Source organism: Anomalospiza imberbis, chromosome 6 (assembly GCF_031753505.1).
Source record: "Anomalospiza imberbis isolate Cuckoo-Finch-1a 21T00152 chromosome 6, ASM3175350v1, whole genome shotgun sequence".
Lineage (NCBI taxonomy): Eukaryota > Metazoa > Chordata > Aves > Passeriformes > Viduidae > Anomalospiza > Anomalospiza imberbis.
The window spans coordinates 6,258,044-6,273,906 of record NC_089686.1 but is presented as its reverse complement, the minus strand read 5'-3'; the positions used below and the strand labels follow the sequence as shown (position 1 = coordinate 6,273,906).

Here is a 15,863-nt window from a genome sequence, read left to right as displayed (position 1 = left end):
CTTTAGATTCATGCTGGGAAGCAGAATCACTGGCCACCTCTACCCTTCTACTTGCAGTGCACTACTTTCAGATGTGGTTTCTTGCTCCACTGTTTGTTGGTTTGGATTTTTTTTCAATTTTTAAGCCAACTGTGCAGTGATGGATCTGGCAGCCACCCCCAGCCAGCTGAGCAGCAGCGTCTCAGCCGTGGGGGGATGCAAAGGCTGCTCTCTCCCTGCTCTGTGCTGTGAGACAGTTCCTCTGTCACAAACACTGAGGTTAAATAGTAGACAAGGGTCCGAGAGAGCAAGTTCATCTGTTTCTGCAAAATTCACAACGACATGATTTGCCACTGGTGGCAGCAATCTGCATACACAGAAGGCTCTGCCTTGCCATCATTAACTTCTTAAGCCAAACACTTGGCACTGCAATATTTCCTGCTGAGCTACCTTCTCAGTATTAAACTGTGGATGAAAAGCATACAAAGTAAAAAAAAAAAAAAAAAAAAAAAAAAAAAAACAAAAAAAAAAACAACCAAAACTTTTCCTGCATTTGTTTGAAAACTTGCTACAACTTTACTACTTTACTACCTGCATTTAATTACAGAGCAACAGTGGGCAGCAGCCAAACCTGTACCTCGTGATTAACCTGCCCTCATGATGTCTGATGGACATTTGACTTAAAAACCCAAGAATTTCATTGCTCAAACAATTTATTAGATCCCTAAGCCTAAAATAGGTTTTCAGTAATATATGTGCTGCTTCAGAGCCTAAGAAAATCTACTCTGTGAGCCAGGAAAAATTTCCTAAGAGGCAAAAATAGGATCAAAAAACATATTTGATAAAAAGGAGAAGGAGTAATGATGGTTTTTAACTACGGTGTTATTTCATCACAGAAGCATGCTGGCAGTTTAAGAGAAGGGAGCATCTACTGGATTTTGTTTTGCATCTCTTTTAAAACAAAATTATTCTCACCTAGGGCTGCAGGGCTTTTTCCCCCTAAACCAAATAAACTATATATTGGTATGACCTTGTAACAGGTTTCTGTGGCTCTTTAATCACCAGTGGCTGCTAAATGAAGCATATCTATTTTCTCTGTTACATTACTATTGGCAACCAGGTCTTCAGTAAGTGCCCAGAAATATTTCCATGGCAACAAAAAGCATTCAGCATTGCTACTGTTTTGTGCCAATTTAGCTTTAAAATATTCTGTTGTGGAGAGAAATATGGTACATTAAGTGAAATAAAGTCAAGATGCAATGTTCTGGAAAGAATACAAGGATAAACAGGAAACACGTATTTTGCAGAAATGGGGGGGAAAACCTGCCAAATGGAAGGAAAAATGTTCAAAGCTCATTTTGATGCTACTGAACAGCTTTGCTAAATGCCAGCAAGTCCATGTGTCACTTACATTGTCACTTAGGGTTAGGCAAAAAGCTAACAGAAATAAGGATACCTCAAACATCTTCTCTTGATCATTTTAATCCATGACTGAAATTTTAAGTTGCCAGGGTATTACAGCCTCTCTGCATGTCTAGGTTACCATCAGAAGAGTTCACACTCTTGATGTTAGAGAATGAATCTAAAGGAAAAAGAGGAAATAAAGAGCTGAAAAATAAAACACAAAGAGCATGTGTGTTTTGGAAGTGAAAGTTCACTTAGAAGAGCAAAACGAGTTCTTCCACATCAAAGGGTCTGTGGAAGACATTTTCAAATCACAGTTCAGCACTTTCTCTCCCATTATACAACTTAGTTCTGAGAGAAAAAGGTATCAGTTCCCAGCCCTCTAACCCTCCAACAGCCAACTTTTATGACTATGAAGTCTTGAGACCACTGGATGGCCCTTTGTGCAGCACATTGCAGAGATAAAAAGATTAAAGTCTGTCTGAGACCATTTGGAATGACATTCCCTAAGGTGCAAAAAGCTGTGCAATGCTCCCTGAAGTGCTTGGTGTGGAAGCAGAGAGCTCCAGGAAGCAGCACTGTAGGTGCTGGGAGCTCTGTGGGACCAGCCTTCCAGCCCACAATGGCTCCAGGAAGGTTAGGGAGAAGGAAAGCCAAAAAATATGGAGAGAGCAACTTGACCAGGACCTGCTCTCATCTGGGAGAGATGTCCAGAGGGACCCTCCCTTGAGCTGCAGGGATGGGTCACTCTGGCATCTGTCTGTCACTGTCTCTCACCAGGAAACTCCATCTGGTCCATTTCCCACTCCTCAGAACCCTCTTTCTCAGAGGTCCCTGCAGGTGACAAACAGCTCTGGTCAGGACAGCAGCTCATTCCTGGGCCCCATTTCCCTGAGAGCTCACCAGCTTTCCTCCCACCCATTGTGAGCAAGGGTCCTGTGGGCCAGGGACAGGAGGCTGCCCTGGGAATGATGCTTTTGGCACCGGGCTGAGCCCCAGGATTTGCTGTGAATTGCTCCAACAGCCCCTCCCGAGGCACAGGGCTGCAGGCTCAGCAGGAGACAGGGTTGTGCCCTGGGACAGCACTTGTCCAAGAGGATCCACGGCCCCAGCACTCCCTGAATGGACACTGTGTGCCCTGTTCCATGGCTTCTGTGCACACACTGGTCACACAAGCCAAGCACACACACAAACCCAGCCCTGCAGCTCTGGCTCAGTGCCCATGGACAAACCCTGGGGGCAGGATATTGCACAGGCAATGTATAGGGGTACCAGAAGGGAGGGGTTGGGCTCCAAGAGATATAAGTCTGAGATCTCTAATCTGAAAACTGGCAATCTTTCATTTGGAATGCAAAACAAGCAGTCCCAGTTTGGGAGGCAGAACAGCTAGACCAAAAGAGCTTTTTAATTATTTACTCCCTGGCCGTAGCAGAGTGAGAAACAGCAATAAAGAAAAGAGCTAATTTTACAGTCATTAAAGAGCACCATCAAGGTTTATACCCTCTCAGTCTAATATTCCTGTTAAATACGAAAACAAACAGGCTGATCTTCCACAGTCTGCACAGAAAAGGCTAAATATGTAAGACTTCCCCAGAAGCTAAGAGTGAAGAAAAGCTCCTGGTCATAATAAAACAGACATTTTCAAGAGCACTTACAACCTGCTTAAAAAACAAAATTAGGTTTCTGAAGCCAAATTCTGTAGATCCTCAGTGAGTCTCCAGTTCTTTATAAGCTCTGTATTGTAGAACGCAGTCCCCCCATCCTCTTTCCACCCTCATCACCATTCCTAGGATGTTTGTAAAGAGCAGCTTTATGCCAACAAGACCCAAGGATGGCGTCAGCAGGATTGCAGCTTTCTTGGGTGAAGTCAGGACCTACATCTCCATCAGACCTCTGTGACCCAGGAAACCTCCAGCCACACTTGTGGTGACACTGAGTGAGCAGAAGTCATGTGCCTGAAACTCATTCCTGGGCACAATCCCCTGAAAACAGTCCTGCTGTCATTTAGAGATCAGAAGTCATAGTTAGGCCTATTTAAAACTGAAAATATCAACCTCAGCTCTCCTTCCCATAATCTCATGCCTGCTGTCTCTTCAGTCTTGTTTGAAAAGCCTGTGGGGGCGGTGGGAGGGGAGGAAAGTGATTTGGGAGCCTTTCATCCATAAAATCATGAGATACGGCTGGCTTTTTAGCACAGTATTTCACAGCACATGGCACAGTAACATCTTGAGATTCCTGGCACAAAGAAACAAGGTTTGAGATTACATATATATATATATATATTTAATAGCAATGACGCAAAGGCAGATGGTTCTCAAAGCAAAGGCTTAAGGCTAAACGTTCCTTTTGAAGGGTCCTGCTACCAGAAACTAAACAGGGAGGGAGGCAAAACACTCCTTGCTACACCAGCAGGGCCTGATTGCCTTCTAATACACAGCATTTCACCCTGGAGATCTCCAATTCTTTCAATGAGATTAGTCTCACAAACGAGGGAAGAATTGGAAAGGTTAGATTTTTCTTTGGGATTTGGGGAGTTTTATTTTAGCTGTGGGAAACAGAGACAATGCAGAACATACTGAGCAGATTAGCAACTAAATCAAATCAACAGCAGAAAAGAAAGGCCTGGAAAATGCAGTCAGGGTGCATGCCAGCTGCTTACCTGCACAGCGTGCCGTGTCATTAGCACTGTTTAAGGAGCCACCCAAGCTGAGGCTGTGCTCATGACCTCCCATCCTCCAAGAGGGCTCACCTTCTTCCTCAGCAATGGGAGGAAGCCGATCAAGAGGCTGGAGATCTTCACTCATCCAGTAGGATCCATTGGCTGTCAAGGTCCTGCTGCTTTCAACGCACTGCTCTGGCAAGGTGCTGGTGTTTTTAACCCGGTTTTGCCTCTGGGGACCCGTGTCAGAGCCGTGAGGGAGGTTTTGTGATGCAAGATCAGGGCCTCCAATGTAACTCTCTTCTCTAGGATAGAAATAGTCCTCATCCCAAAGGTCCAGATCTTGTTCATCATCTGATTCCTTAGAATAATCCTCATAAACCCTTCCATTATTCTCCAAGTCCTGGGTCCTTTCTCCTTCTGGCTTACGACCCACGCCACTCAAATTCAGCAGAGAGGCAGATATGGAGTCTCCTGCTTGTTGGATAGCTTCGTATATTTGAGACATCCAAGAAGACAGTGGCTGGAGGAAATTCTGAGCAGCCTCAGAAGCCATGTTTAACACTATGCCAGTGTCTGGTGATCAGTTGTTCAGCTTTGCCAGCGTGTCACTTACAATTCAGGGAGCTGCAGAATAAGCACCACAAGAAATTACTGTAAATTTCTTGTCCATCAACACCTGTCGACACACTATCTATGTAAGATGACTAGAACTGAGAGGGGGAAATGGAAAAAACACTTCTACCCATTGAGAATATCACTAGAAATCCAGAAATGATGGACAAATTGCACATATTCCTGCAGAGATCTGGAAAGCTTTTATTCAATTGCTAAACCTCAGATAAAAATAAGAACATGGAACCTTGGAACACAAGTAAATTTTTGAAGTGCACACACTCTGGTTACAGCTGTCAACAGACCTGGGTAAAAAAGGTACAAAACAACTTGTAATCAAAAATCTCATATAACCTCCTGGCCCCAATTTCCTTAGCATTAGCATGACCAGGTGAGAAAACTGAAGGGAAGAGAATTTGGGGAGAATTATGTTTTGAATGATGAAAATGACAGGCCTAAAACTTGCAGCACCAGGCCACAGCAAACAAGCATCTCAAATGCTTTGCTCCAGAAAAGCTATGAAGAAACTCCCTCTGCCCATAGCCCAGAGCTGTTTTGCCATTCACAGAAATTGAAAAAAAAAAAAAAGCCAAACAGAAGAGGTGCAATATTATAGGTATGAAATTACTGGGAACAGAAGCTACTTAACAAAAGCACTGGTGTCATCTTGATATGATGCTTTCTCAAAATTCATCTAAACTCTAAATAAAAACATAACTTGCAGAAAGTTAGCATGCCTTTTTGCCCAATATACATCTTCCCACAGTATCACAAGACAGATATTCTTTTAAGAACTCTGAGAAGAAGAAACCTACAAATAGGATGATGGGTTTAGGGAGAAAGAATTAAATAGGTGCAGATTTTAGACTAAAAGGCAACTAAAAAGAAGCTTCAAAATAAATATAAATGTATTGCTGAATTGGGAGGTCTAAAAGCAATCAAAGTATAAAAGGGTAAATACAGTGTAACAGCAGGAAAATAAGCTCAGCAGCAATGTGTATTACTTTGCAAAATGATCTCTAGCGAAATGTAGTTGGAATCTCAGTGTTGGGGACCTTTACATGGAACATGGACTAAGGACACCCCACTTTGCTTGGTGAGCAGCTCTTTTTTTATGAGATCAGTGACTTAAGAGGACTTTAGCTCTTAAAACACCTGTGCCAAATAATTTTGTTCAGTGATGTTGATTTATGCTGCGGACACTTCCAACAGGTTTATTGTCAGCTTCAGCATGTGCTAAGAATTGCAGCCCTAACAAGGGCAGTAAATGAATGTGGGTTACTAAAGGCATTTTAAAAGCTATGGCTGTCATAAACTCCCTGGGCTCAGGGCACACACTGTTCCAGAATCCATCTGGCAGCCTCCAGCCCTCAGCTCAGCCCCTGGGATCCAGGTAAAGCTCCCTGCCACACATTAAATCTTTGGCAAGGAACAGACAGTGCCATAGCCTCACCTCCCAGGTGAGCTGTTCCCTTCACTGACTCTCCTCTTTCCAGCCCTGCCCTTGGCAAAGCCTCTCTGCTTTGTGCAACTGATTTTCTCATAGACCAAAAGAGATCACAGGCTGCGAACAACCCATTTGCTGCATAATGTGGATTGGCTGCTGGTAAATCACAGCACCAGAGAAGTCACTAGGAAGAGATGGTACTTTCAACAGTGAGATTCTCCCAGGCATGGAAGAACTCTGGTGGGTAAGTGCTTGATACTGGATACATTTTTAACCTGACTTTTTTTTACAGGCAAGAGCAAATGAATCTCTGGTTTCTGATGAAAGGAGAACTTCACAGTGCTCTCCCTCTGTCTCAGCAGCAAGATCCATGGCAGCAGGAGCCCTCAGAGGGATGCAGGCATCCAGAAGTGATAGTTAACTGATGGAGATAAAACATATGGGTGCTGAAATGAAGTGCTGTTCTAAAAATCAACAGAACACAGCCCTGTGATATTTGCATGGGGAATAATTAGCTCCTCTTGTTATTAGATTTTGGAGCTAACACCTGATTGGTCCAACAGAGCTACCCCACTTCTGGATGCTGCGGCTGGCTGCGTCACAGACTCTTGACAGAGGGAGGTTGGTACCACAACCGTAAAGATGGAGGGAGTTTTCAAGGCAAGACTTTGGTTCAGCAAGAGAAGTAAAGCAGTGATCTAGACCCACCTGCAGGACTTGCATGTGGTCACACAGTTATCTGAAGCAGCAAATAGAACTTGAACTTTCATATACCCAGCAGCGGCCTGTAGGTTGGTGGGGAAACATGACACACACACAAGTATACACATGCACAAATCTACCCAAGACTGGACATTTAATTGAATCCTAGGAACCCAAACAAGTGGTTGGATTGCAGTTTATGGACAATAGACAGATACTGATGTGTATTTCACCAAAAAATCTAAACTATTTTGCAGTAACACCTGTAACCCAGTGCCTACATAATTTCAAGAGACAAAAGCAATGTCTTTTCCAGGGTGCCTGACTTTGTTTCACCTTTGCTTTGCTTTTTCTACCATCCTCTTACTAAAGACTCCACAGTCAGTGATATGCTGAACAACTGGAGTTCAGCTGAATTATAAATGGTTTATTTTTGTTCTTGCACAGATGGATAAAATGTGTAACAAGATGCAGACAAGTTTAGGCGGGCAACGATTTTACAAACTCACCAGAGGATCAAAGGGGGCTGAGTTGTGTTACAGGCTTGCTGTTTCCCAGGAGCTCTCTCCATTAATTAGGAGACACTGCTCTAACAGCATGTTTATGATATATTTCACTACGTGGCCTTTTCAACATAACGAATTTTTACTTTTGATTTCTCTAACAGTTTTGACTTGCATTAGAAGAAAAAAAAAACTAAAAGAACTGAGAAAAGCATAAAATGTGTGGGAAATAGAAAAAAAAATCCATAAAGTATTCATCAAACAAGAGAGAGGAAAAAAGCAGTTTAGCAAATTTACTTCAAGTTCCATCTTCTAAAACCACCCATAAGAATTTTCACACCAAATCACATGCTAAATACAAAGTAGTTAGGGGATTTTTTTTTCCTCTCCTGGAAAATCAGATAGCTAAAAGGATCAATGTTAAGCCTCTCACAGAAACCATCATAACCTTTACTACAATCTATATTCCCTTGTCTTGATAAGATCATTATTCCTGAGTAGCATTCCCATTGAGAGGTGCAATTACTATATTGCTAAAAAAAGTAGACTATTACCAGAATTTCAGACACGACCACAATGCAGAGGTTTGTAATATTATCAAAGTGTCTTTCAATCTTCTTGATAGGTAGGTTCCTAAAAAAGTGCTATCAGTTGTGCTTTTCTTAATATTTCCCTTATTCAAGCTGTTGCAGAGTGTAGGAGGCACAAACTTCCTTTTCTTCACTCACTTTTTGTGTGGCCCTTGGAAGTTTTCTACCAAACCCCTCCCTTACAGGCAGAACACAGGTTGAAAATGGATTATATCCATGAGCAGGAGCTTTATTTGTGTGGATCTCAAAGAAGAACAGTGTGACTGACCAAGCATGAAGGTCTGCCCCAAGTTCAGGGGGAAAACCTAAAACAAGGTGTGAATCTAAGCTGATACCCAGAACATCAAAGATCTGTGCTAAAGGCAATGCCATTTTGCTGTTCACAGAAGGGGGAAATAAGGAAGGCTTGGAAAGGTAAGATTTTTTGAGCTACTGAAAACTGTGGTGAGCCTGATCCTCCTTTCAGACTAGAACCCAATTAAAATACACATATAAAATAGCAGAGGGTAGATTAGAAATGTACTCAGATGAAGGCAGGCAGCAGCAACACTGGGCCAAGAAATCCTCTATCCTGGTTTTGGGAACAATCTGGACTCTTTGCTCCTCTTGCAGTTGCCAGAATTGTATCTAACAAGATGCTTGCAAAGCCCTTGCATTCTCACTAAACATTACTATGATGAAAATGTATTTCCAGCTTAAATTGTCACAGTGCCAAGGCCAGCCTGTGCACTTGAAACTGTTCAGAGGGTTGGAGCTTCTTGCAGAAGTGTTATGAGGGAAGTTCACAGTCAGTGCCCAAGGTTCTCATCAGCTGCGAGCATCACTACTGACCAAACTTCCCTAAGGGAAAAACAAAACAGAAATACAGAATATCTAGTACCTTTTTGGCCTATTTTGTGCTATAAAAATGCTATTTACGTGGTCAAATTTAACACCCAAAAAAAGAGAAGACAGAGGCACTTTCCAAGTGATTATGTGCTCTGTGATAATAGTTTTCAGCTGGTGAATCAGAAACTCCAGGGCACTGAAGGAAAATCTAATGGTCTATGCCAATAAATTAGACACATCTCATTGGAAACATTCACGGGTTACAAATCAACACAGCAATAAACCCACTGCTGCAGAGCACTGGTCCTGCAAGCCCCAGAACGGTGAAGAGAAAACAAAGATGAGCTCAGGCAGACAGCAATGTACCCGGCTGCACGGGGCTCAGCCCACGCACAGGAAGCCTGCAGACTTATTTCTTACTCCCAAATCATCTCATGTCTTTGCAGGCAGCTCGCTTAGTGATGCTGTGCCAAATTAGTTGTAAAAATTGATGCCCAAATGACAAAAGTGGTTTTGATCAGGATATTTAGCCCCACGTTGTCTCCTACTTTCTTTTCATTCCTTTGTTCGTGCTCTCCTTTTGTCAATAACAATGGCAAAAATTTACTGATCTTCACTGCTTCAGTGGGATGGGGAGAAGAGGAAAGAGGTAGAAGAAAAAAAAAAGAATTATGCAAATGTGACATTTATCGTTCAAAATTGTGGAGCTTTTTTCAAAAACCCAAGTCTCTCCATCATACAGAGTATGTGATGAAAAATTCAAGCAAAAAAAAAAAAAAAAAAAAAAGTGTTTCTGGAAGACCAGGATTCAAATATTGTGCTCAGAAGCTCCAACAGCAGCGGGGCTGAGGAGCTGATGGTGATTTTCTATGCTGACCTCTTCATAGCTCTGTTTTGCCTAGATTGTAAGAACTACTGAAATCAGAGGTGTTCATCTCATGTCAGTCCAGGGCACCCAGAAAGCAGAGGATTTGTGAATGCACAGATAGATATTATTGCCACCAAAATATTAATACAAAACGTGGGGGAAATTCAGGAGAGAGAAAATGGCAACACCTCCATGGCCACAATATTTGGTTTAGATATTTAGGTGAGCCAGATTCTGACTTGGCACTGGTGTTAAATCCAGAGTCACTCCACCGAAGGCAGTTACATCCTTCAAATCAAAATAAAGCCCTTTGCATTTAAAGAGCTACTTGTCACCAGAGGCACAAAAAAGCCCCTAACTGTTCCATGCCAAATGGTTGTACAAAAAGCAGCAATGAATAACTTCATTTATACTTCTCCAGCCGAGGGTTACACAAAGGGCATAAAGAAATTCACAAATCATTGGAGTATTAGAAAAGTGGTGTTAGTAGTGGCAACTGTGCTCTTTCAGGCTGAAAGACCGAGAAACATCTGTAATTACTGGATTAGGGGAATGAAAGAAGAAACCTGCAGTCAGAAATTACAGCAAGTTCTGTAATTGAGCTGCTGCCATTCCCAGGCTTGCATGAAGACAGAATAGCCAAAAGGAAATCACAAGTTCAAAGGGCTGGAGAAACACCAATTTACACCACCACTCCAACCCACCCACCTGTGCTGTAAAGCTGCTCCCTAGAGCAGATCCCATAGACTCCACCCTGCCTGCGACTGTGCTACCCAGTTTGCAGCAAGTGAACAAACCAGGGTCAATCAGAGCAAATACTTGCATGGAAATTAACAGTGGGAGAGCATATCTAGCTGTTTAACAAAATGAAGTTATTTTAGAAACATTTAGAGGAGTCACCCAGTTCCTGTTACTCCTTCCCCCACGCACACACTCCATCCTTTCAGAGCCTGTGGGAATTGCTTTGTGTGGACCACCAAGAGCAGTGCAGGCAGTGCTGTTTGGGAGACAAAAACACAGTGGATGATTCCTGGCGATCCATCTTTGTGTGTACACGTGACTGAGTCTATAGTTTCCATCTCTTCACACTTCTAAGTCAACCACCAGTCCAGCCAGAAATGCTGGGAGGCTGAGGGGTCACCAGGAAAACCAGACCTAGACTCAAAGGATTTAAAGGAATTTGGAGCCACAGATCTGAGCAGGCAGTTGTCCCTACTGACTCAGGGACTGCTCCCTCAGCTACTCTAATTCTTCATTTAATTCAGCTTGTTGCAAACCAGGCTCTCCAACACCTAGGGCATGCATCAGTAGCAGCAATCACACTGTCCCATGGCCACTCACTTTTCCTATGTGCCTCCACTGAAGCAGTTGAGAGAAAAAGCAATTTAGAAGAGCAGCTTCATGTGGGCACTGAGGAACTTCCCTTTCACTACCTTCTCTCCTTCCTGCCACAGGTTGGTCAAGGAATCTGAACTACATACCTCAGCTGGGTGATAGAAACCACCTCAGGCTCACTCTCAGTCTGCCCTCGCAAAGGACAGTGGAGCTACTGGGTACTCAGCATCAGAGTTTAAAGGACCACAGCTGTATTTCTTTGGAGAAGTACACCCCTGGGTTTTCCACAACTTTGGAGGAAGCCAGACTGGTGCTGTCACGCTCACCCACGTTTTTTATTTCTAAACATGACTCTCTGCCTGTGCTGCATGTGACAGTCCCACTCACTGCATGTGACAGGTCCCCAGGGCCCGCCTGGGCCCAGGGCAGCACTGACAGTGAAAGGCAGCACCCAGGCAGCACTGCTGACATTCCAGCCCTGCGTGAGGGTGAGAGGTGTTGATGCTTTCCTTAAAGCCTCAGCTAAGGGAGATGAGTGGTTTATATAAGAACTGCATCTCCATTTATTTATTTTAAGTGTGCAGCTAGCCCTAGAAGCTGGAACAGTGGCTGTGCAGAACAGCTTGAGAACATGAACTGAAAGTGCTCTTGAGGCTGATAAAACAGAAGGAAAAGTGGAAAAAAACCTCTTCTTCAAACCTCATCATATTTATGTTGTTTTCACACATTAAGAATACATCTTTAACAAGTGTTCAAGGCAAGGCACAACTGGAATATTTTCATATAAAGCACAGTGTACTAAGCTACAATTTCTTTCCCAGTCTCAGGTGACGTCATTATGAAAAGATTGCTGAGTAGAACAAAGAGGACCCTTCACTCTCGTGAGCCACAGCACTGAAGCCTATGGCTGGTTACAGCTCTTTACACAAAGGTCTGCCCAGCATTGCCACAAATACCTGTGAAATTCACTTCACGCATGAACTTTTGAAGTAAAGGTCTCCCCAACTCTATAAACACAGTGTGTAGGAACATCACCACCTCCTCTTGGTCCCAAAATTCACACTACAGACAGGGACACCAAACCATCACAAGGTCTCACAAACCATGAAAAACCATCACAAACCATCAAAAGGTCTCATATGAGACCTCACTGACTTCTCTCAAGCCTCTGCTCAAGGGAAGCTCCTCCTTCCTTGTGTGGAGAGATGATTCAAGGGGCAATTTCCCATACACACTCTCCCAGTGCCTGAAAGACCACCAGTGCTGTGAAGAACCACTCCAGCTGACTCTAAAGGTATGGCAGTTAATCTTTCCCTCACTAAGGAGTTCTGCACATGACCTCTATAAATGCTCTACATCACTCTGGAAAGACCAGGACTGCTTCATGTCACCACCTCTTCCTTCTGTACATGCTTGGGCATAGCCAAGCAAGCCTGATATGCTCTGTGCTACCTTCCTACCAGGTATGGGGTTACCAGCTTCGCTGCCTTTGCAGTCTGCTCTGAGCAGTGCCAAGTGCATCCTAAATACAGGCTGGCTGTGTCCAGATAAGCTCCAGCCCTCCCAGTGAAGGGACTCCTGCAGCTGAGTGAGAAGAAACCAGGGCAGCACATCCCTACTCCAGAGATGGGCTCATCATTAAGATCAATGAACCAGTCAAGAACAGGATTCATAGAAGTCTAAAGTACCAAAAATCTGCCATTCATTTTGTCCCAGTAATTAAGAGTCTTTGTCCTGAAGCCTCCTAAAAGGTTTTCAATGAAATCTTCATTTTCACAATGATCTTTTCCTTATCTTTCTCCCTCCATAGAGACACAAACTGTGCAATTAACATTAAATCAGGAACAAACCAGCCAGATGTATCCTAGAGCTATGTTGATGGGACCACCTATTTCATTCTGTCACTTGCCTTGTTCTGGGGTGAGGCTCTATACAGGAAAGCAAAAACAACAACAAAAAAGAGGCTCTGACATTTTACAGTACATTTTCTTAATGCCACCCTGCACACCTGCAAAGTAGACAGATTTCCTCATGTTTCTCTACCAACTCTCTTCTTCACTGGTAGATAACTCAAAACTCAGCTGGATCCAAGGGCAAGAGGGGCAGCTCATGCACTGAACCCATACACCCCTTCCCAGGCCACAGCCTTCATTCACCTGTGCTATTGCATGTGGGAGTTCATCCTATAGCAGATGTCACAGTCATGCAAAATGCCTTCTCTCCTATTTAGATGGATAAGTTCTAAGCACTCTTAATTCCAGAGGTGGAGAAATGAAAATCTTTCCACAATTTGAGAACTTAGAACTGGGAAGAGCAACCATTAGTGGGCTGCATGATAAAGAAGACCAGAGTCCTTGGAATCAGGATCCCCTTGCAACATACACAGCTCAGAAGAAAAGAGTTGAAAAGAGGAAAAGCGAATGCTAACCAATGAACTGCATGTTGCAAATGATCCCCCATCCTGCTCCTTCCTACCCACCAAAGCCATATTCCAAATTCAAAGCAAATTCTTGCTTGTCAACACTCCTCTTGGGAGAGCTCCCTCACGGTGCTGGAAACAGCCTTCCCTGGCTTCCCTGCCCAAGCTCAGCCTCCAGGTTTCTACATTCGCCATATGACACACTGAGTTAGCCCAGGGTTTAATATATTCCCTCATGCTGCTGTCCTTTAAAAGCATTGGCATTTCCTACACACAGATTCCATATTGACTTTACAAGTACCAAGACACCACGGTGAAATTTAAACTAAATATAGAGGTGATATTTTTAAATAACTCTCAGCTCCAACTCGCCAAGCCAATTTTATTTGAACGGAAAAGGCAGACTCCAGCTTTAAGCTTCCATTGTAATTAATGATTACAACACATTCCTCTGCCGTATCAGATTTAGCACCTCATTAAGGTACGTGGTATTTTTCTTGCATGGCACAGCTGTAGTTAAAGTTGACTTAGTGTTTCCATTATAAGCCCATGTTTTCAAAGGTTTATCACTCAGACACATGAGATTTAGTCTGAAATGAAAATTGCCGTTGAGAGTGTCAGCTGGGAAGCTTGTCCTTCAAAACCTGGAAGCAACAAACACAAAAAAAAAAAAAAAAGCAAGCCACTCTGTTTATTAATAATTCACATTTTTAAAAGCATTGCAAATATGTGTTTACATGATAGCCTGTGACAGCTCCATAGAATGTCAACACCCACACGCTCCTGGGAGATGTGTCATCTTAAAAACCGAAATAAAAGCCTCATTTTTACACCACTTGATGGGAGGAGAAGAGAAGGGGAAAAAGACTTAAAAGTAATATCGATGAAGGAAACTTATAAAAAAACCCCATAGTCTTTGTTTAGAAACACTGAAGTTAGGCCTTTCAGTCGAAAGGGGTGTGGGTGGGAATCATTTCAATTACCATTTGTACTTGTACCTTTTCGGTGCCTGTCCCTGGCTTACTAATGAATTTAGCAAGAATTAGTCCCACTGAGTTCCTACCACAGATGGCATCCAAGGCTTCTACTGTCCATGAGTCCTGGGGTCTCAAAGTACGACCAGATCATGTCCTCAGCCACACTGAGGCACAAGGCAAAAGGAACAACAAAGCAACCTTGTATGAGCTCTATGTTTTGGGATTGTGCTCTTCTGCCATTAGATTTAAGACAGAATCATTGAGAAGCAGACCTTTCAGTTGAGAGACTTCTGAGGCCTCTTAGCTGACTATCTCAGTGATTATACACTTCTGACGTGCAAATTTACAAACAAATACAGGAGGAAATTACCAAATTCACAGTGACCACCATTACCAGAACAGATGCATTTTTGATGGCTGAGAAAAATTAAAATGTTCTTTTTCTAACATAGTAAAATTCCCAGCTGTTTTGACTCCAGGACTTACGGGTTTACCCAAGACATAACATTTCCAGAACACATGAAGGAGCATGTAATAGCAACTACAAGGAAACCAAGATAGACATATCCTTTATGAGCAGAAAGGCACAGTTGTTACTCAGAAACACTCACATTTTGCACCTCACTGGATAAACAAAACACTCCCACAACAGAGCAGGGAGTGGGCTTCTTCCAGTGTTGACTTTCATTTTTCAAGACATTACTCCAGACAACAAAGATAATGGGAACACGGTAGTAGTTGCATATCCTTATGATCAAATTTGGGTGGTTATTACCCAAAACCCCAGTGTTTTCCACACAAACAACCTGAGAAACAGCAAGTGGGCCTGTGTCTTTCCTCCCAGCAATCAAAGTCTCCAGAAGACTCTGTACATCAAAGGCAGTGTAATTCTGTGACACTCACCAAGGCCTTCATGAGCTCCGGACTTTTCTTTGGAGTGATTTCTTCACCCTCGTTGTTCCAGGCATGGGAGCCCACCTCTCTCCTCACAGAAGAGCTTCTTGTTGATGAAGTGAAACAGGACTGCAGGGAGGATAATGAAGGCTCCAACTGCAGACAAAAATCCAGCGGCGCCAGGAGTAACTAAGAACAGAAAGTTAAAAAATAAATCATCGGCACAACCAGGACAAACTGCCTAGGGAAAGATGTGGTTTAAGCACAGCTGCATCCATGGCTCTGCTTCCCCATCCTCTCCACAGAAGAAATGGAACTGAAATTCAGCAGAATTTGGGCTTGGATATAACATTAATTTAACACACTGATCTGATCTGCTAAGGATGTACATCGCACAGACTTGGTTCCAATTAAGGTCTTCATTTCTGTCACAGGATGAATGCCAACAGAGGAAAGACACCAACTGATTTTAATAAAGTTTTGTAGGAATGCAGAATTCCACCAGCTCCAAGAGAGACACTCTCCATCTGTACTACAGGGATCCATCCTACAACAAGGATCCAGCCAAGAAAGGGTGGTTGGTCATTAAGGCCCCAACACCTCCTTTGCAATTTATGTATTTTCTTTGAAACAATCAGATTAC

At 43.1% G+C, this 15,863-nt stretch overlaps 1 protein-coding gene across 4 annotated transcripts in view; it reads right to left on the bottom strand.

Moving 5' to 3' along the window:
• SYT16 (synaptotagmin 16) overlaps nucleotides 1-15,863 on the bottom strand; it is a 63,210-nt gene that overhangs the window by 35,216 nt on the left and 12,131 nt on the right. The window contains exons 2-3 of one of the 4 annotated variants that reach the window (XM_068192160.1): nucleotides 15,230-15,376; nucleotides 4,133-4,669 (exon numbers count right to left, since the gene is read on the bottom strand). In XM_068192160.1, coding sequence (XP_068048261.1) covers nucleotides 4,133-4,598 — 466 coding nt within the window. In that variant the 5' untranslated portion in view covers nucleotides 4,599-4,669; nucleotides 15,230-15,376. Of the gene's footprint in view, nucleotides 1-1,435; nucleotides 1,562-4,042; nucleotides 4,670-15,229; nucleotides 15,406-15,863 lie in introns of those variants that run through there. The other 3 variants (XM_068192159.1, XM_068192163.1, XM_068192162.1) reach the window with 3 other exon arrangements.